Source organism: Octopus bimaculoides, chromosome 15 (genome assembly GCF_046866305.1).
Source record: "Octopus bimaculoides isolate indiv1 chromosome 15, ASM4686630v1, whole genome shotgun sequence".
Lineage (NCBI taxonomy): Eukaryota > Metazoa > Mollusca > Cephalopoda > Octopoda > Octopodidae > Octopus > Octopus bimaculoides.
In genome coordinates this window covers 45,312,364-45,334,548 of record NC_142942.1, presented here as the reverse complement: position 1 = coordinate 45,334,548, position 22,185 = coordinate 45,312,364, and the positions used below count along the sequence as shown (strand labels likewise).

The 22,185-nt window shown below is 37.3% G+C and overlaps 1 protein-coding gene across 3 annotated transcripts; it reads left to right on the top strand.

Moving 5' to 3' along the window:
• The first annotated feature begins 340 nt into the window (after nt 1–340).
• On the top strand, nt 341–22,055 carry LOC106878506 (cotranscriptional regulator ARB2A homolog). 3 transcript variants are annotated; one of them, XM_014927735.3, is made up of 11 exons: nt 341–421; nt 2,792–3,155; nt 5,196–5,285; nt 6,496–6,593; nt 7,944–8,009; nt 9,909–10,036; nt 12,583–12,715; nt 15,311–15,430; nt 16,753–16,860; nt 17,890–17,974; nt 20,058–22,055. In XM_014927735.3, the coding sequence occupies exons 1-11, from the start codon at nt 374–376 to the stop codon at nt 20,168–20,170; spliced, it is 1,353 nt and encodes a 450-aa protein (XP_014783221.1). In that variant the 5' UTR covers nt 341–373; the 3' UTR covers nt 20,171–22,055. The 3 variants fall into 3 exon arrangements, with proteins under 3 accessions (XP_014783221.1, XP_089219919.1, XP_014783229.1); XM_014927743.3 differs by lacking the exon at nt 341–421 and adding an exon at nt 467–681; XM_089363793.1 differs by lacking the exon at nt 16,753–16,860.
• The last annotated feature ends 130 nt before the right edge of the window (nt 22,056–22,185 follow it).

Here is a 22,185-nt window from a genome sequence, read left to right as displayed (position 1 = left end):
GCAACATATATATATATAAAAGCAATATATATATATATATATATATATATATATATATATATATATATATATATAGATAGATAGATAGATAGCTACACTCACTAAGGAGAGGTTAAAAAAAAAATTTTAATTTAAAAAAAAAAACGTTCAGATCATGTTGCAAAGAAGTTTGTTTTTCATCCTTCAGAGACTGATGTAATTAAAGGCCCAGTAAAGTCTTGAGAACGATTTAATTACAAATTATTCTATATGTAAATTGAAATACAAAAAAACAAAAAAAACTGCAAGTATTGCGCAGATTTAGTGGCGGATAAGTTTGACGCGGGGACATAATTGGAATGTTACACCGTAAGTGGAAAGTAAAACTTGTTTAATGTTTCATGACATTAAAACTATTTTATTGTTTCTCTCTCTTTTAAAGGTAAGTTATTTTTATTTCGATGGCTTTGTCTTTAATGCAACATTCGTTTTTCTCGAAGGGTATAAAAAAAAGTTGCCATGTTATTTCCGCCCTGCAACGTTTATACATCGACTTGTTTAGAAATATTTAAAGATTCCGTTCAGTTAATCGAATTTCTGCTTTAGTTCACAATATACACACACATCTAAAACCTACCGTATTATGCTTTGATCGATTACTGAACCAAGAGAATAACTAGAAATTACTTGTTCGGATCTCAGGTAATGTTTATATATTTCCTCATGTCGCTCCCCCACCACATGCAACAACTAAACTCAACTCAACACCATTCCACAGACTGTCTGTAGAAAATAGATAAACAACCATTATACACTGTATTTGGTGTCTGTTTTACTAGTTTATAGGTTTTCTGATTTTCTAAGACTTTTTATGGCGCTTCTTCGTTTCCGGGCCCCCCACGAAAGGAAAAGCTTTTATCTTTTATCGCAACTGTGTTATTTATTCATTTTTTGTTGGGATGTCTATTTCAATGGACGAAAAGTGAAAGTATTATGAATTACGTTTCTGAACGTGTTAGATATCGCTAAATTATTACTGTTACACGGCATTCTTACACCCGTCTAGACGGGTGTAGTACCCGAAAATCACGGAATGAGAGCGCGGAGTTGGCGGGGAATAAAAATATAAAAGATTGAATTTTGTTTAAACCAGATTTCTTTCACAGAACGATATAATCATCGCATTCCTTGCCTTCTTCCTTTACCATGAAAGTTAACAGCGATTCCGAAAGTCTGTCAATCAGAGTTTGGAAACAGGTATACTTAGTAAAGAATTTCCAAATACCTTTAGACTGTTGATATGCTAGCTGTGATTTGGCTCGTCGCTAGGGGTAAGGGCTCTGTCCCCTCCCACTATTCAGTGGTACACCTTCAGATTTACAACATACAATTTACGAAAATGTTCCCGCCATACGTTTATTGAAGTCTGACAAACTTTTCTTCTTAAATGAGAACAAATAATATATTTTGTGAAATAGTAACGAAGATGAAACAGAGTGACTGGTCAAAAATTCCCTTAGAAAATAATTAGTAGAGGGGAAAAATGATACCGAATGAAGGGGAAAAAAAAGCAAAATCGAAAAACATCGTCAACAACGACAACAGTAACAACAACAACAACAGCGACAGCAGCAATGAAAAACCAAAAATAGCTCTGATGAAATCTAGATCTATATTCTACGAAAGCTCAGAAGAATACCTATACATATGTACCTACACACACACATATGCATATTTATTCATTCATTTACACTTTATTAACTCTGCTTCTGGTCCCATCTACACACACACACACACGCATATGTATAGGGATTGCTGTTCGTACTGGCGCCATTTAGACCAGATACTGACTACCTTGACATTCCTTAAAAAAATACTTGTCAATTAAACTTCCCAGGGAAAAGAAGCTGGTTCACGCGAACATTCAAAGATATATGTACTTACACACACACACACATTTAAAAATTAGTTTCACTTAGAAACTCGTTTCGTTAGCATTGAGAATTTGACGTCCTTTCTTCGATTTTCATAATTGTATTTTGCCATCACAACTTCAATTATAACATTATCTTCTCCTATCAAAACTTGCAATAACAGACATTTTGGCTAGTCTTTGAGAAAGACCGGAGGAAGTCTTTCCAAATTCCCCGAACACTCAATTTTTCAAAATAATGGCTATTAATAGTTTGCTTTCTTTAAAGTTTTTTCTTTTAAATTCTATTTTATTTTGCCCGAACTAAAAAAAAATTCAAATTAAAAAGCAATGAAATGACAGAGATCAATCTTGTCTCTGCTTTGGGTCGGAAATCCTAAAACCTCCAAAACTTGCAAAAATTACTAGATTTCTTCCAATTTCAAATCAACCACAGTTAACTGAATCTGCAACAATACACCACCCTTTAATTTCCTTAGCAGCTGATGTTATACAACTTATAGAACTTGAAATGTTTCCTAAACTTGATTTATCTGCCATGTCAGTCAAAATTATCAATGTTTCATCCTAAACAATAAATTAAAAAATAGAGAAAATGCATGGGGATTCTGCACTGTAGTAGGCAATCGCTGCTTAGTACAGAAAGAGGGTAAAAAAAGATGAACACTAACTTCCACAAATATGTAATAGATTCCGTATATTTCCTGTGTATATATTGTTCTGCATATTTTACATGTATATATTGTGTATATTTTCTGTATGCTGTTGTGTATAGTTCCTGTCTAAGTAGTAGACAGGAACTATATATATTGTGTGTATAGTTTGATTTCCTGTAAATAAAGAAATTTACCTTCTCTTTTTTTTCTTTTTAAACCTCAGTTACTCGGTTCCACAAAACAGATTTTGTCTTGGAGACATTCTGAAAACAAGTGCCTTATGCAGCCAGAGAATGGTCTGGAACATTCAAACAAGAAAGATATAGAAATGTCAATTCTAGACAAAAATAGCGAAAGAAACTCTGGTGATGATGTTTCTTCTGCAGACTGCGAAATGGAAGAAAAAGAAAGTTCGCAGAAACTCATGCCTGAAGCCACTAAAGGTTCCAAAACTGAAGGGGACGTGAAATTAACATCTTCGAATCAGTGCAACTTGAGCCATAAAGAGAAATATAAAAAAAAATTTTGTGGTGGAAAACAAATGAAATTATTTCCTTCGAAAGAATCTGGCAAAATTTTGCTAAAAGGTTAGCTCAAACATTTTGAAGAGTGGTTGTCTGCATTTGTGTGAGTGTGGGGCAGAAAGAAGTTTGCTTCCCAATTACATGCTTCCAGGTTCGGTTCCACTACGTGGCACTTTGCACAAGTGTCTTCTACTATAGCTTCAGGTTGACTAAAGCTTTGTGAGTGAATTTGGTAGATGGAAACTGAAAGAAGCCTGTTATATGTGTGTGTGTTTGTATATACACACATGCATATATACATATGACACATGTGTATGCGTGTGACTTTGTGTTTATGTTTGTCCACCTCCTCACTACTTAACTGGTGTTGCGGTGTTTACATCTTTGTAACTTAGTGGTTTAGCAAAAGAGACTGATAGAATAAATACCAGGCTTTATAAAAATATAAGTTCTGGGGGCGATTCATTTGACTAAAATGTCTTCAAGGTAGTGGCCATGCCACACAAGGAAAAGATAAAAGAGCTGTTTGTTTGTCATAGTCAGGTCTGATTAGAAGAGAGCTATGCAATAGCAGTGTATTAACAAAACTTTACAAAGATAATCATGAACCAAGTCTAGCTAGAAAGGAGCTTCGCAATAAAGACTTTACAGAAATTCACTATATTTGGCTGTGAGAAGAGAGCTTTATGGTAATGGTTGGTATATAAATGAGGCCTTAGAGATTTATTAGACCTTGCAGCTAGAAGAGAGCTGGCCAGTAATGAGGCATTAATAGGCTTTACAGAGTCCACCCTGTGAAGTGATTGGTTTTAGGAAGGGCATCCAGCTATAAAAACCATGCCAAAACAGACAGCGATGCATGGTGCAGTCTTCTGCCTAGCCAGCTCTTGTCAAACTGTTCAACTCATGCCAGCATGGAAAGCAGACATTAAATGATGATGATGATGACCTCAATCATATATGATTAGAAGTAAGTTGTGCAACAGTAGTGAGCTGGAAAGATACGTCGTGTCTGGCTTGAAGGGAGACCATATAATACTGTTGTATTAAAATCATGTCTGGTTTGAAGAGAGCTATGGTTTAGTGGTATATTAATGTAGCTCTACAAACATACAGTTATTTATTATGGTGCCAATCTTCCAAAGATACTAGGAAAAACGCTTAACTCTCATTGAACTTACTCCATCTAGTTGTAATTAGGTACCATGGTGAGGAACAGTGCAACAGAATGATGAGGTACATTCCATTTAACAGTAAATATGTCTTGTGCTGAGTTATAACAACGTAACTTCTCAGTAGATGTTGTGAGAGGTATTGTCAATAGATGCAATGATGAGACTCAGTTCACTTGCATGTCAGTAGGTACCATCAATAGATGTTGTAGTGAGGTTCAATTTGTATCATTCAATAGGTACCATGAGTGGGTGTAGTCCAGTTTGACGCCTGGGAAATGCAAGCACAGGACAGCCCTTGCCTGCCATAGCTGCAGCAGCAGAGGTGCCACTCCCTATAAACAGAATAACATTGCAGGAGCATGAAGAAAACACGAGCTGCTCAAGTTCAGAACCAACCAACTCCTTCCTTTCTTTCCCAGCAGACCACTGGTACCCTCATTGGCCACAGCCAGATACACTGTGACCCATCTTCTCTCATGATGTCCTGGTCATCATCAACAATGACGCACAAACATTATTAGAATTATGATTATTATTATTATTATTATGAAGATATTAAGTTGTAAAAAATATAGTGTTTAGTTATGTTGGCTGTGGTGTTTAGCTATGTAACATGAAGTGTTTAACCATTAACATCTGGTGTTTAGTTCTACAGTTTTTGACTGATAATAATAATAATAATAAAAGTAAACATTATAATTCCATACTTGCCAGATGTCTACATTTTGTTTATGCATTTATTTCCTTTCATAATGCCTTATTACTCTCTCTCTCTTTCATATATATATATGTGTGTGTGTGTGATATTTATATGGTATATATATATATATATATGTACTGAATTTATTATCAACCTTCAGTCTTCCTGTCTTTCTTCAACATTTTTTCTTTTGTTTTCTTTATTTCTACTTCTGTATTTATTCCAAAGATCCAAATGTGATATCAACTCCCCAGAACCATAATAAAAGCAAAATAAAACGAAAATCTTTGGAGTCTTTTAAATATCGTTTCAACGAAAGTAAGTAAGAATTTGTTAACAAAAGTCATCCATCAACCCATTCATTCATTCATTCTTTCCCCCTCATCTCATTTGTACCCTTTCATTCATCCACATTAAATATTACACATCCAGAGCATGCTCAACACCTTTCTTTCTGGCCTTCATATTTCTTACACAATCAACATCTGTCTTTAGCCACTCTTTGTACCCAAGCATTATAGAATCTACCCTTCACACTTGAAAACAAGTCAGTGCTAGATTACACTGTGTAACACGATTTTTGTCCTTGGGTAGCAACTGTTATTTCTTATTTGCTTACCTCTAGAAAGTATGAAAAATGGCTAATATTTCCTTCAAACTTTGCTTTTGTTACATTCATTCAAGCCCCAAAGAATCCCTCTCAGAACTTGACTACGATGCTCCCCTACTACTCTTGCTCATGATCAGAGATGCACATATTGTCAACCACTAAGGAACATGTTTATGTTGTTAAGGTCAAGCAGCTGACAAACAAATCTGTGGTATTAAGTAGAATATTTGCTATAACAATATTTGTGCTTCAGTAACTCAGTGCTGAATCTGTCTGAAATCTAATGGAAAAGTCACTCTAAAACCAGAGATCTGGACCAAATGCTTGCAACTGAGTGGTGTCTACTTAATGTATTTATGAACCAAGAGGTAGATTGTTAAACAGGTGAACTTAGCCTGTGGCCCAAGTTACCATAAGTGTTGGCTAATTATTGGTGCTAACAACAGAAGTATGGCTATTGTGTTTTGTGGGACCAATTATCCTCACGGGTAAATAGAGAACCGCCTTTAATAGTGACCTTAAAGTACATGTAGTTCTGCTGTATGTCACCCTGGTACTATGTACAGCAAACTGTACTGCACCTCCTCGTGGTACCTATTGAGTGTTGTAAAATGAATCTCACTTCTGCATCAGGGGAGGGTACTGCATCCCCTGCCGTATGATACTTATAGATAGGTGAGTGAAGTGATCCTCACCTTAAGTATTCATCTAGAAACATGGATGTGAGCAGATACTTGTATCTTCCTCAGTCAATGTAACAGCTGTAACAAGAACTGATGAAGCTTATCTCTTTAACTTCAGCATCTTAACCACTGAGCCACAATCTACCATGGTATTTGCTTCGTTTGTTCCAACTTAACTTCAGGTTCTTGTTTGTTTTTGTTTTTTTTTAATTTAAAATCTTGTTTTATTTGCCAGAGGGCCAGCTACGACACATTAAAACTGGGAGACCTTTTGAGTTTAACATCAGCAACAATAGAAGGGATAACGAGAAGAATTATGAAGAACTAGGAGAGGTAAGTAGTCATTATAATAGTACTAGCATTATGGTAGAAGAATTGATAGAGGTGGTGGACGCAGGAGTGAGAAAGAGGCTGTCAAGTTCAAGATAGACATCTGAGGCAGACATTAACCTAATCATTGATTGTGAGACTTATGGTCTAACCACTGAGCCATGCCCCTTCACATATATGATACATATATTTATATTATATGTTTATGTTATGTGTATGTATATGTAAGCAAATGTTAAACCTTCTCCCTTTTATAAAACTAAACTAATCCATCTACCAAATCCATTCTCAAAGCTTTGGTCAGCTCAAAGCTATAGTAGAAGACACTTGCCAAGGTGCCATGCAGTGGGACTGAACTCAGGACCACGTGGTTTGGAAGCAAGCTTCTTACCATGCAACTATGTCTAAATATGTACACTTATAACATATACTCTCTTCTACTTGTTTCAGTCATTTGACTGTGGCCATGCTGGAGCACCGCCTTTAATCGAGCAAATCGACCCCAGGACTTATTCTTTGTAAGCCTAGTACTTATTCTATCGGTCTCTTTTTGCCGAACTGCTAAGTTACGGGGACGTAAACACTAGCATCGGTTGTCAAGCGATGGTGGAGGAACAAACACACACACACACACACACATATATATATATATACATATATATGACGGGCTTCTTTCAGTTTCCGTCTACCAAATCCACTCACAAGGCTTTGGTCAACTCGAGGCTATAGTAGAAGACACTTGCCCAATGTGCCACACAGGGGGACTGAACTCGGAACCATGTGGTTAGGAAGCAAACAACTTCTTACCACACAGCCACGTCTGCACCTATGTCCACAGTGTGTATGTAGTTTGTGTGAAGGCGCGTGGCTTAGTGGTTAGGGCATTCGGCTCACAATCGTAAAGTCGTGAGTTCAATTCCCAGCGACGCGTTGTGTCCTTGAGCAAGACACTTTATTTCATGTTGCTCCAGTCCACTCAGAGGCAAAAATGAGTAATACCTGTATTTCAAAGGACCAGCCTTGTTACACTCTGTGTCACACTGAATATCCCTGAGAGCTACAAGAAGGGTACATGACACGTGTCTGTGGAGTGCTCAGCCACTTGCACATTAATTTCACGAGCAGGCTGTTCCGTTGATCATATCAGCTGGGGCCTTCGTTGTAACCGACGGAGTGCTCCTATGTAGTTTGTATATTTAGGGTTGTATTTATACCCATGTTTCCTTATTTTTGTCATCCTCATTAGCAATGTCACCATCATTATTATCGTCATCTTTACCACCAACTACCGTCATCACCACCACTTTCACCATTGCCATCACTATTACTATTGTTGTCATCATCATCTTTCAGGCTGTCACTCATCATATCTACAATATGTTACAAAATGAAATGAAACTGGAGAAGGTCTATGTACCGGTAAGTATGGAACCTCTGATTGTTTTGTCAAATTGTTATCCTTTCAACTTGCCACATTGTCGACTTTTCCAACTTGCCAAACAGTTAGAATGGTCAGTGACTTAGTCACAGACATGTCCCTTTATTATAACATTTGAAATCATGCTTTTACATTTTCTCTCTTTAACCCTTTAGCATTTAAACCAGCCAGTGGTTTAACCCTTTAATGTTCAGATTACTCTGTTAAATGTGATGCCTTTTCACTCAAATTGTTTTGAATTAATCATGCATTATCTCATTGCTTTGAAATCTCAATGATGTGATTATTTATTTTTAGAATGTCAATGTGGGTTTGGTGTGAGAGGCTAGATATGGCTAGTTCAAATATAAAACATGTAGAATATTTGGGCCAGATATGGCCGGTTTAAACACTAAAAGGTTAAATGCCCAATGTTTGAAGGTTGTGTGTTTGTGTCTGTTTGTTACTCCCCCCCCCCCCATCGCTTGACAACTAATGTTGGTGTGTGTATGTTGCCATAACTTACCAGTTGGGTAAAAGAGACCAATAGGATAATTACTAGGCTTACAAAGAATAAGTCTTGGGTCAATTCGTTCAACTAAAACTCCTTAAGGTGGTGTTCCAGCATGGCCGCAGTTAAATGACTGAAACAAATAAAAAAAAAAAAAGAAAGGAATATTAGAATTATGCACGGGGTGGGTCACTGTTTGTCATGTGACCAAATTTGATTTACATTATTAAACAGTTTATTTATTGTTACTCTAGTCCACTCACCTGACAAAATGAGTTTTACCTGTAATTCAAAGGGCCAACCTTATCGTATTCTATGTCACGCTGAATCTTCCTGAGAACTACGTTAAGGCTAAGCACGTCTGTGGAGTACTCAACCACTAATATGTTAATTTCACAAAGGGTCATGGAAAGAACCATGCTAAGAATACCATTACAAGAGCAAATTCAAAATGGAATAATTCGAGAACAAAGTGGAATGAATGATGTAATCATAGAATACCAAAAAGCACAAATTCCACTTGGCCGATCGTATCACAAGGTTCACAGGCACCTGGTGGACCCATGCAGTTGCTGAGTGGTAAACAAGAGATCAGAAAAGGCCACTTGAAAGGCCTCCACGAAGATGCAAAGATGATTTAATTAAGCAATCAAGACAGAATTGGAAGTGCATTGTGACTAGTGGTATATAACAGTATCACAGTATTTGATTGATACTGTGATAAAATATTGAACCTTATGTTTTTTCTCTTCTCTCTGTTGCTTGATGACATCATCATCATCATCACCGTTTAATGTCTGCTTTCCATGCTAGCATGGATTAGACAGTGACATGGAGCTGTCCAGACTCCAATTGTCTGTTGTGGCATTGTTTCTATGGCTGGATGCCTTTCCTAAGCCAACCACTTAACAGAGTGTACTGGGTGCATTTTACATACCACCAGCATGGGTGCATTTACACAACATCGACACAGTTGTTTTTTATGTGGCAATGGCTCCAGTTTATAGTAATTGTGTATGTGTGGAGGTGTTGCTGTATTGTATTGGATAGGCATGGTTGAGTGGTTAAGAAGTTTGCTCTGTAATCACGAGGCCACAAGGTTCAATTCCACTTAGTTGCATCTTTAGCAAATGTCCTTTTGTAACCCAAAATCTGTGGGTGAAATTGGTTAGATGGAAACTGTGTAGAAGCCCTTGCAACTGTACCAGTTATTTCAAGCTCCTCCAGCCTTTTCACATATTGCATCACAAGTCTGTGGAATATTCAGCCACCTGATGGGTAGGGTTAGTGATTGGAATGTAAAGTTTGCCTTTGAAATGAATAGTGTTTTCTTAGCTTTGGTCTGTTTTGTTAATGTAACTTTTTTTCTTTTATTTTATTGTCTTCACAGATTAACCGAATTGGTTCGGAACCACAAAGTTTCATTTTCCAAAGTAAAGATGCCTTGACAAACCCTCACAAATTACTGCTGCTAGTCCATGGTTCTGGGGCCGTTCGTGCTGGTCAGTGGGCTCGTAGGTCAGTGGCCTTCTATCAGTCTTATTTTGTCCATTTCTTCTCTTCACTTAGCCTTACTTCTTACGATTAAAGATCTTGTAAACAAATTCTTGTGGCTTGTTTCTCCAGATATAGTATGGGTTGAATAGAGTTGCAAATCTCTGTATGTAAAAATTTCTATCAGAACATGACACTGTAAATACTATATGAACCAATCTACAAACTGCTATGGGGTCATTTATTTGACTTGCTAGAAATAAGTCTTAAACATCTCAAATCACACTCTAAAACAGGTAAAAGCTTGCTGGATTATTTAGTCTGAGATAAACTGCGTGAAAGAAGACAGGATGGTGGTAGCTGGAATGTCTTTGGTCAGGACTCTGTCTAAACCCCCCCTGGTCAAACAATCTGGATTATCTGAGTATATTGTTAAATTAGATTACCAACCAGATTACTGAGTATAAAACGATTTTTTTAATATTTAGTAATAAGGGAGTTAAGTGTGGAACAGTAGTTTGCGAAAGCAGTTTAATCTGTGTAGAAGTAAGATAATATTGGTTTCAAATTTTGGCACAAGGCCAGCAATTTTGAGGGTGGGGTTTAAACAATTACACCCACCTCAGTGTTCAACTGGTACTTACTTCATCCACCCTGAAAGGGATGAAAGGCAAAGTTGACCTTGGTAAAATTTGAACTTGGAACATAAGGATGGATGAAATGCCTCTAAGCATTTTGTCCGGCATGCTAACAATTCTGCCAGCTCACCGCCTTAATGATAATAATCCTTTCTACTATAGGCACAAAGCTTGAAATTTGGGGGCAAAGGGGATAGTTGATTACATTGACCCCCTTCTCAGTGTAACACTGGTACTTATTTCATTGACCCCGAATGGATGAATAGCAAAGTTGACCTTGGTGGAATTTGAACTCGGAACATAAGGATGGAGGAAATACTTCTAAGCATTTTGTCCGGCATGCTAACAATTCTGCCAGCTCACCGCCTTAATGATAATAATCCTTTCTACTATAGGCACAAAGCTTGAAATTTGGGGGCAAAGGGGATAGTTGATTACATTGACCCCCTTCTCAGTGTAACACTGGTACTTATTTCATTGACCCCGAATGGATGAATAGCAAAGTTGACCTTGGTGGAATTTGAACTCGGAACATAAGGATGGAGGAAATACTTCTAAGCATTTTGTCCGGCATGCTAACAATTCTGCCAGCTCGCCATCTTAAGTAAGGAAAGTATTAGCAGCAATTTGAGAAAGGAAGTCCTCATCATCATCGTTTAATGTCCGCTTTCCATGCTAGCATGGGTTGGACGATTTGACTGAGGACTGGTGAAACCGGATGGCTACACCAGGCTCCAATCTGATTTGGCAGAGTTTCTACAGCTGGATGCCCTTCCTGACGCCAACCACTCAGAGAGTGTAGTGGGTGCTTTTACATGTCACCTGCACGAAGGCCAGTCAGGCGGTACTGGCAACGGCCACGCTCAAAATGGTATATTTTATGTGCCACCCGCACAAGAGGGAGTCCAGGGGCACTGGCAACGATCTTGCTCGAAAATCCTACGAAGGCCAGTCAGGCGGTACTGGCAACGGCCACACTCAAAATGGTGTATTTTATACAAATAAATATCCTCCAAAAATATATCCGACCATATTTTCCTGCACACAAATCAACATAGTATAAAGTGTAAACATGTAGTGTAAACACTGAAATATTGTCACTAGCTTTCCAAATCCTGCTGCATTTCCAGATGGAATTTTTGGTCCTTCGGAGTAATCTTGGTGTATAAGATGACCTGCTTTTTAATTGGTTGTAAATTTTGGACCGAAAAATTTTACCTTGTATACTGTAAAATATGGTAGTCTCCTTTTCTTGCTTATAGTTATTGAAGCACAAACATGACATTAGAGGAATAGTTAAGCAGCTAATTAGTAGTCATTAGAGTGTTAGATAGAATACCTCACAGTATTGTTCCGAGGTCAACTTTCCTTTTCGTCCTTTCAGGGTGTGTGGAAATGTGCCAATCTGGGATGATGGATTGGTGACACTGTTAGGGAGTTGCTATGCGGTATCAGCTCCAGCTCATTGTATTGTGACAGTGTATACCGCAATGATCCCTGTGGCAAACAGTATCAACTGAAGTTGGTGGCCTTTTCTTTCAATACACATTAGCTGCATGGAGAGGGAAGACTTTTTGTTAATGGGCAACTCAGTATTACTGGCAAATAATATTACTTTGGCCTTCACATGTGCAACCGCATAATCAACCTTGGTCAATGGAGGCCCTACAGAAGAATGATCTGACTGCCATCAAATATTGGTATTACCTCAGTGATATCGATCAATGAGGAATTAGTCTTATTGTCTTTGATTCTCAGAGACATAAATGGTGTAAAGTGAATTGAGTTGAAGTCAATGTTGCAAGACCTTTTAGATCCATTCAACAATATTCCTTGATTTTAGGGATTAATGTTTCTAACCATTATTGGAACCATATTCTGTAACACTCATAGAATCTGTTACAATGAACCATGTAACTTTCTCTTTGCTAGACTCCTCATCAATGACTGCTTAGACAGTGGTTCACAAATGCCATTCATCAAAAGAGCTGTCCAATCCAGTTTTGCTGTTCTCGTCTTAAATACGAACTTAAACAGAAGTAAAAAAACTGGAAATAAAATCAGGGTGAGACATCTGCTAGTTTTGTTTGTTTGTTAGTTTGCTTTTATGCTTACTGAGGTTAACAATGTGTGTGTGGCCATCTTGCGTATGTGTGCGTTGTGGGGAGATGCATGGAGGTGTGAGTGGGATAGGGGTGACAGGAATTAGGGGTTGGAAGGTGTTGGGTGCTTGTGTGTGAGTGCAGGTGCAGTGATTAACCCTTTTGATACCAAACTCCATGTTGCAATCTCCCTGTTGTAAATTGATCTTAATTAAAACCTTCCATCAAAACGTTGTGTTAATTTGCTCCAAACACCACCTTAATAATAACCTCAGGACACTGAACTTTTTGGAGGAGATGACAAAAGACCGAGATATATGGCGCCTTCCTATACTCAAAAAGACCCGTCCTCTACAGCAGAAGTGTTAAGGTTGCTTCCCCTGGTGAAGAGGATTTACCTGCATGAGTGCTGTGCTAGTACCACATTAAAAAGCACCCAACACACACTGTAAAGGGGTTGGTGTTAGGAAGGGCATCCATCTGTAGAAATCAAACTTAATCAGACTGGAACCTGGTGCAGCTTTCCAGTTGCCAACCCTGGTCAACCCGTCCAACCCATGCTAGCATGGAAAATGGACATTAAAGAACAATGATGGTGATGATGATTTTATTAAGTTCTTCATTGTTTTCACAATTAATTGAAACAAAGTCGGTGTATTTTAACAGAAAAATCGTAACGAAAAGGTTAAAATCTTCCTGTACTCCATAGTTAACTTACTACTAATTACTTTTGTTAACACTCAAAATTTTACTGTTATCAAAATGTTATTATTTATTCCGTAGTTAATGCATACTTCTGTGTACTGTAGTAACATAGTTCAGTGTGTTCACAGCAGTTAACACAGTTCAGTCTCTAGTTAACACACCCCAGTAATCTCTCATGTATTATTAGTTCATGTGATAAGGTGGTGAGCTGGCAGAATCATTAACATGTGAGTCAAAATGCTTAGAAGCATTTCTTTCTGGCTTTGCTACTAAGGTTAATTTTGTCTTTCATCCTTTCGTGATTGATAAAATGAGAGCCTGTTGAGCACTGGGGTTGATGTAATCAACATCTCCCACCCTTCAAAACTGTCAGCCTTGTGTGTGAAAAATTAGGAGAAATTATTAGTTCATGTGGTCATCTAAATGTGTGTTATACATGTTATGAGTTCATGTCACAGGAGATGTTAATGTTTTTACTGAATCAAAAATGTAGTTTAATGAAATAAACGTTAACAATTAGTCTGGTGGTTGTGTGTGTGTAGAGCAGGCATGGTTGTGTGAAATAGGTGCAGACATGGTTCCAGGTTCAGTCCCACCGCATGGCACCTTGGGCAAGTACCTTCTACTATAAGCGTCAAGCTGACCAAAGCCTTGTGAGTAGACTTGGTAGATGGAAACTGAAAAAAGCTGGTCATATATGTACATGTGTATCTTTAGGTCTGTGTTTGTACCCCATCACCACTTGGCAACCAGTGTTGGTGTGTTTACATCCCCTTAATAGGATAAATAGCAGGCTTTAAAAAAAAAAGTACTGCAGGTCAATTCCTCGAGGTAGTGCCCCAGCAACAAATAAAATATATACATATATATATATTTATATATATTTTTATATCCTGCCACAGGTTGGCATATATAGAATTAGGTGGTGGAGGTTTAATCAATGTGTTCACATGATGTACTTGGCGAGACTACCAAAATGTTCTCTCTGTCTACTACCGACCTCTACTCTTTGTAAGAGTTTGGCTAGTCCATTCTCCAATCCACCAGGGGTGTCAATCACTTTCACTACAACACACATATATATATATATATAAAGCAAGTGCCCTTGAAGAACTATCCTGTGTAACAGTTGTCTGCAACTACAACATTTGGCTCTCACAGATTCTGCTGGTGCAGATTTTACTGCAGCCTGTAGTGGTGCTCTCACAGATGAAACATTTACCAGTGATTTTAGTGGATACTTATCTACTATTACTACTGCTACTACTACTACTACTACTACTACAAGTTTTATTCCCCTACTGTTTGTGTGCTTCATGAGGAACACCACTCTCTTTGCTGTGTTCACACATCATGCAGGGCCACCAGATCGCTGATGATGATGTGTTGTAGGAATCAATAGCTTCAGAATAACTGTAAATTACTCTTTTACTTGTTTCAGTCATTTGACTGCGGCCATGCTGGAGCACCGCCTTTAGTCGAAGAAATCGACCACAGGACTTGTTCTTTGTAAGCCTAGTACTTATTCTATCGGTCTCTTTTGCTGAACTGCTAAGTTACAGGGATGTAAACACACCAGCATCGGTTGTCAAGCGATGTTGGGGGGACAAACACAGACACGCAAGCATATACATATATATACATATATACGAAGGGCTTCTTTGAGTTTCCGTCTACCAAATCCTCTCACAAGGCTTTGGTCGGCCTGCGGCTATAGTAGAAGACACTTGCCCAAGGTGCCATGCAGTGGAACTGAACCCGGAACCATGTGGTTGGTATGCAAGCTACTTACCACACAGCCACTCCTGTGCCTAATTCTTTAATTTAATATCTTTTATTCTGTGATGTTGCAGAGAAACGGTAGTGCTTTAGAACACCTGTTATATGTGTGGGATAACTTTGTGGTGCCAGCGAAAGCGAAACATATTGCTTTCATCTGTCACAGTTACGGTGGAGTGGCAACTGCCAAATTGGTGAGTAATTGTAACTTCTATATTATTATTCTTATTAAAGAGTTGTCAATTGTTAACACGCTGGGCAAAATGCTTAGCAGTATTTCGTCCATCTTTACATTTGAAACTATGATTATTATTATTATTATGTCAAGAGCAGTGCATGCTGTCAAAGTGACCCTGGGATAAAATAATAGAATCTCTTATGTTTTACATAGTTCAGCCTACACAAAGTTATCGTCGTTTAACGTCCGCTTTCCATGCTAGCATGGGTTGGACGATTTGACTGAGGACTGGCGAACCAGATGGCTGCACCAGGCTCCAATCTGATCTGGCAGAGTTTCTACAGCTGCATGCCCTTCCTAACGCCAACCACTCCGAGAGTGTAGTGGGTGCTTTTACGTGCCACTGGCATGAGGGCCAGTCCAGCGGTACTGGCAACAGCCACGCCCAAATGGTGTTTTTTACGTGCCACCTGCACAGGAGTCAGTCCAGCAGCACTGGCAACGACCTTGCTCGAATGTTTTGTTCACGTGCCACCAGCACAAGTGCCGGTAAGGTGATGCTGGTAGTTAATGTGTGAAGAACAAAATAGTAATTTTGAAAGAAGTTTCTATAAAACTAGTTTTTTTAAATATTGAAAGACTACGGGGGTCCATTAGAATAAAAGTAATGAAACGGGGTCATAGATAAAAAAAAAACTACCTCTGTCTTAGTCCTTTTGAAATGCCGTCCTTTCAGGTATTCTCAGACCCCACACTGCTGATTTCCTCTGCAAAATCAGGATAACTGTGGCCCATCTGAGAAATGAACCCTGCTAATTGTTGTGGTTGCTGCAGCGAATGCCACTCGCCATCCCCCATTGCAATCATATTCATGAGGTGTGGCTGAACATGCCATTTGGTCTGGGGTGTACTCCCTTCCCTGCTTAATCCACCTTCCCCCACTTTTCTTTTTCTTTGTTTCCTTGGTGAGATATTTATGGGTCCTTTTTTTTTTCCCCTCGATAATTCAGTCTTATGTGCTTTTAATATATTTTTCTTTCTTTTCTTCATGTAAAAATATGTTAATAGGAATAAAGTCTATTGCAAAGAACAAAAATAAATTCCAATCAATTTTTTTGTATTGCAGATTTTCATTTTCCTTCATTTAGTTGCATGTACCACTGCAGTTATGCATTCTTTACTTGTGTTGTTGCACATATGTGTTTTAACTGAGGAGTTTTAAGAGAGGAGTGGTGACGGTGGGGACACCTTTAGTCTAGTTGATGATGATGATGAGGGTAGTGGGGTGGTGGTCGATGTTCTTTCAGTCTTGTTCAAGATCCTTTTATGTCATTTCAGGCCAACCAGAGAAGGGATTTCTTATCAAGGATTTCTGCTGTGGCTTTTACCGATTCCATGCCTGACAATTATATTAATGATGCTGATGTTAAAGAATTCTTCAAAAAGGTTCTCTCTACGAGTCTTCCTATAATACATGTGTGTGTGTGTGTGTATATATATATATATATATATATATATATATATGTAATACGAGGGAGTGCTGAAAAGTTCCTGGCTGTAGGTAAAAGAAAATACAGGAGGAGCAGTTATGATTTTATTCAAAATATTCCCCTCTTGGGTTCACACACTTATAACAGTGGTCGTTCAGTTTTTCTAAGCCCTTCAAAAAAAAAAAAAAACTCAGAAGGTTGGGCCTTCAACCGGGCCTTTCGTGGTATCCTTAAAGCCAGGAACTTTTCAGCACCCACCCCTTATCTCTTTGTATCGTACTTCAGTAATGCTTATTCAGTCACACTGTTTGGAATTAATCATGCATTACATAGTGGCTTCAAGATTTCAATGATGTGATTGCTTATTTTGAGAATGGTGCTGTTTGGTAGGTGTGAGAGGCTAAATCTGGCCAGTTTGAATATAAAACAGAATATTTGAGCGAGATATGGCTGATTTAAAATTTGTAGAACCTTACAATCTAGACTAAAATTAATAGATAAGTAAATACATCATATTTTAGGTACAAGTGTGGCTGTGTAATCAAGAAATATGTTTCCTAACCACATGGTTTAAGGTTCATTTCCACTGAACAAGTGTCTTCTACTATAGCCATGAGCTGACCAAAGCCTTGTGAGTGGATTTGGTTGATGGAAACTGGAAGAAGCTTGTTATATACATATGTGTATTAGTGTCTCCTTGTTTTGATATCATGTGTTAGTTGTAGATGTGTATCACTGTGATACAGACTTCCTTACCAATCTTTCATGCAAATATGTCCTGCAAGAGGAAAATATTACCTTGCTTGGAAACAAGGTTGGTGACAGGAAGGGCATCCAGCTGTAGAAAATTTACCTCAAACAAATACCATGGGTTGGATGGGATTTGTTAAAACAATGATAATGAATAAAAACACAAAACAAGTAGAACTTGTTTTTGTAAAAAAATTAGACGTTAATTGTTGTCTGAATTTGTGTTTATTTGTAGAAAAGTCGCAATTGGGTCACCAGTAAAGAACCTATTGATACAGTGGTAAACTCCTTCAATGGGACAGTCCCTAAAGTATCAGCAGGTAAGATATTGACTTCTGTTTGTTCAGATAATACCACCTCTTTCTCTCTGCCTATAAAGTTACTGCTATGTCTATTTTCATATATAAAGCATTTTGTCGAAGGAAATCTGTGTGCATGTGTGGTTGCTTGAGCATGTAAGAAATAGCAGCCAGTCAAATCTACCTCAAATTCTGTCCTATTGTCTTAATCCTTCCATTACCAATATCTCTGTTGAAATACACTGACTTTGTTGCAATTAATTTTGAAAATAACGAAGGATTTAGTAAAATAACTTGATTATTATTAAGTTGGTGTTTGGAGCATAAATTAGCATAGCATAAAATTTTGATGTAAGGTTTTCACTGAGATCACTTTTAAATTAAAGTTTATATAATAGAACCAAGATCAATCTCAGATAGGGTTAGGGTATTAAAAGGGTTAATTAAGGCAGAGACTATATTAGGACAAGCTAATGATGAAGTTTGTGTGTGTGTATGGTTGCCTGCATATGGAAAAAAATAGTAGCCAGATCTATCTCAAATCTTATCCTACTGTTTTAAGAGAAGGCAGATACATTGGATAGTGTACTCTTTCCCTTGTTTCACTCATTTGACTGCGGCCAAGCTGGAGCAGCACCTTGGAAACGTGTATTCAGTATCAACCCCTGTACCTAGGTGTCTAATATTTATCGGTTTCTGTTAGTCAGACTGCTGAGTTACTGAACATAAAGAATACCATCTTGCAGGACAGAGATAGAGGCAAAAAATCATGCAAACATACATACTCTTTTACTTGTTTGTCATTTGACTGTGGCCATGCTGGAGCACCGCCTTTAGTCGAGCAAATTGACCCCAGGACTTATTCTTTGTAAGCCTAGTACTTATTCTATCGGTCTCTTTTGCCGAACCGCTAAGTTACGGGGACGTAAACACACCAGCATCGGTTGTCAGGTGATGGTGGGGGGACAAACCCAGACACACAAATATATATATATATATACGACGGGCTTCTTTTAGTTTCCGTCTACCAAATCCACTCACAAGGCTTTGGTCGGCCCGAGACTATAGTAGAAGACACTTGCCTAAGGTGCCACGCAGTGGGATTGAATCCAGAACCATATGGTTGGTAAGCAAGCTACTTACCACACAGCCACTCCTGCAATCATACCTAGCAATCACAGTCACTTATCATTGCTTCTGGACAACTGAAACACACTTTGAAGAATTCTTTGTCAGGATTAAAAATATGTCTAGGGCATTGTTAGTATCCATGAGCAGATGGTGAATCAAGATCTAATTTATGGCATCCAGCCATAGAAGTCATGAATGGAACATAGATGTTAAATGATAGCTTACTTAACATGGTTATACTGTAATTTGTTATTAGTAACAGTAGTAACATTAGTACAGAAAAGCATCCTGTATGTCTTACCTAATGTAGATATGCTGCAGATAACACTGCAGTTTTCATCTTGAGAAAACATCTTATATAGACATATTGTGCTAAAAGCAGTATATAGTATGTCTATGTGCAGTAAGAAACAATGCTATTTTGAATTAATACTTCTGCCACTAATGAGTTTTCAACCAGTCCAACAGCTTTTTGTGACACAAGTGATATGTTAACCACTATTTTTTCTATAATAGTAGAAGGAAAATTTCTCTAAGCATGCTTTTGAATATGGATTCTTGTTACTGATGATGTGCAAAGAAAGAGAGAGAGAGAGAAATATCTAGATTTAACAACCCCACTATACTTGCTGGTCACTTTTTGTCTGCTGCTGTATGTCTATACAAGATACTTTCTCAAAACAAGTATTTCAGTTTTCTTACAGTATAACCACATTAAGTAAGATGTACAGAATGCTATTCTGAACTAATATGGCTTCAACTACGAACAATGAATATAGTTTCAAAACCTGGAGAGGTGGAATATTTTATATATATATATATAAAAGGGTAGGGAGCTAGGTTACAATCAGTGCCAGACTGTCTTATTCAATAATTTGTTATGTCTTACTTTATTACCTTGTTTCTTGTTAAAAGTTTGTGTGTTGTTAGAAATCCTTTTTTTTAAAAGATGTTTTGTTCCTTTCTTTCACAGGACATACAAAACACGAAATGACTTCCTGGTCAAGTTTCCATTCAATATTTAAATACCTGAATGAAAAGATTCCAGAGCCCAGTTCTAAAACTGATTCTAAAGCTGAACTTTAATGATCTCTCCCAAACCCCCCCACTGCCATTTTTTAACTACAACTCAATTCAGTGCCTATACATTACCATGTTGGTTTAATTACATCCCCCCACCCCATGTTTTTTTTTTTTTGTTATCTTCCATCAATGTTATACAGCTGTTTTTCTTGAACTCTTCTACAATTTTGTCCAAAGAACCTCTGGAGCCACAAAGTGTTGCTTAGAATATTACCCACATCACCTCCAAACAGTATCTTCTATTTCTCCCCTCCTTGACAAAGGTAATGTGGCCTAGTGTCAATTTCTGGACCAGGCTACATGTGGTGTGCTTGAGCAGGGCACTTTTTTTTTTTCTCCCATGTTCTCAGCTTGGAGTACCAGCTGAGCACTGCTCTTTTTCTTTCCCTCTCTCCCCTTCCAACTGCCACACCCTGAATGTACTGCTTGGTCACAGGGTGGGAGAGTCAAGAGAACGACTGCTTCATGCTTACAAAAAAAAGCAGGAACGGCTTAACCAAGCCATACTAGTTTGCAACTGATGCCTGGCTCTAACCTCTCTCTTTTTTCAGCAAAGACTTATTAATATCTTCATTTTAATCACAATGTTATTTAAACAGTAAAAACCCTGCAACTTATCTTGATTCTTTCTCAAAACAAATACCTTTGCAAAATTCCATTTAAAAAAAAAATTTCTCAACCTCATTTACTTTGTGGTACTTTAGAGATAAAACATTATTGGTGCACTTTGCATGGAAAGTTTGAAGAAACTATTGCTTACCTTTGTTTTATTAAAATTATATTTGTATATAATAATTATTCATAATGTTAATGACACTTGTATAACTTTTTATTTTTTAAAATGCCCAAATCTAGATTTTCTAAATCTTAAATTAATTTTTAAAATTGCTGTGCATCCAAGCTCCCCTCTTGTAATACTAACCTAAATTTTGTTTGTAAATAAGAATTTATTACACAAAAACTTTTAACTCTTTAGCATTTAATCCAGCCCACATATTCTAGCTGCTTTATGTTCTAACTGGGCAGATCCAAACTCTCACACCTACTCAACATTTATCATTCTAAACATAAGCAGTAACATCACTGAAATCTACGAGATAATGTGAATAAATAAGCATTACATTTGATAGAATAATCTGAATGCTAAAGGGTTAAAATTACTACCTAAAATTTTATTAAATGGAATGAAAATTACTGTTCTCTTTAAGAGCTATATTATAAAAAAAAAACAAAAAAAAAACTTTTAAAGTTAAGACAATTTCTAAAATCTGATTTTCACACTCCTAGAAGCCTGTGAGGCATCAATTTAGTTCACGCAATATATTGGTAGATCAATATAAAAAGTAATTAGATTAAAATAATGACATATATATAACATCTGTAATGTGTGTGTGTGTGTGAAAAGAACAATGGTGGCTGTGATATTTTGTCTCCGAGAAACATCTGTTGACCATTTTGATACCACCTTACTTGAAATTTGATTTCCTGGTTCCATTGCACAAATTCCCTGATCTAAATTAAAAACTTTCCATCAAAATGTTTCAAACATCAATTTAATTATGGACAATGTTATTTTGATAAATTCATTATTGACAACATTCTGAACAAGCTCTTGGTTTTCATTACACAATGTTTCTTTAAAGAAGTTTCACTCTGACAAAATATTTCAGCTAATTCTGTTCTACATTTGTATATACATACATTCTACATGCTATAATTACTGCTATCTTCTTTTTCTTGTCTGGACTCAGTAAAATGAGCCCAGCAGAATTGAAACTCGGATCCTTGATTTGCATTATCTTTCATCTTTGTACAGAGCTGTACAGGATAAGTAGTGGTTTTCAAGCCTTTCCTAATGAATAAAGCGAAATTGTTTCAACTATACAAATTATATTTTCTTCTTTTCCCATTAGCACATCTCTTTGGAGATTGACTTCCGAAGACAAAATTAAACAAAATCTATAAGGAGTATATAATGTTAATTTCAACCTAGAAGGGAGTAATTTCCTCAGGAATAT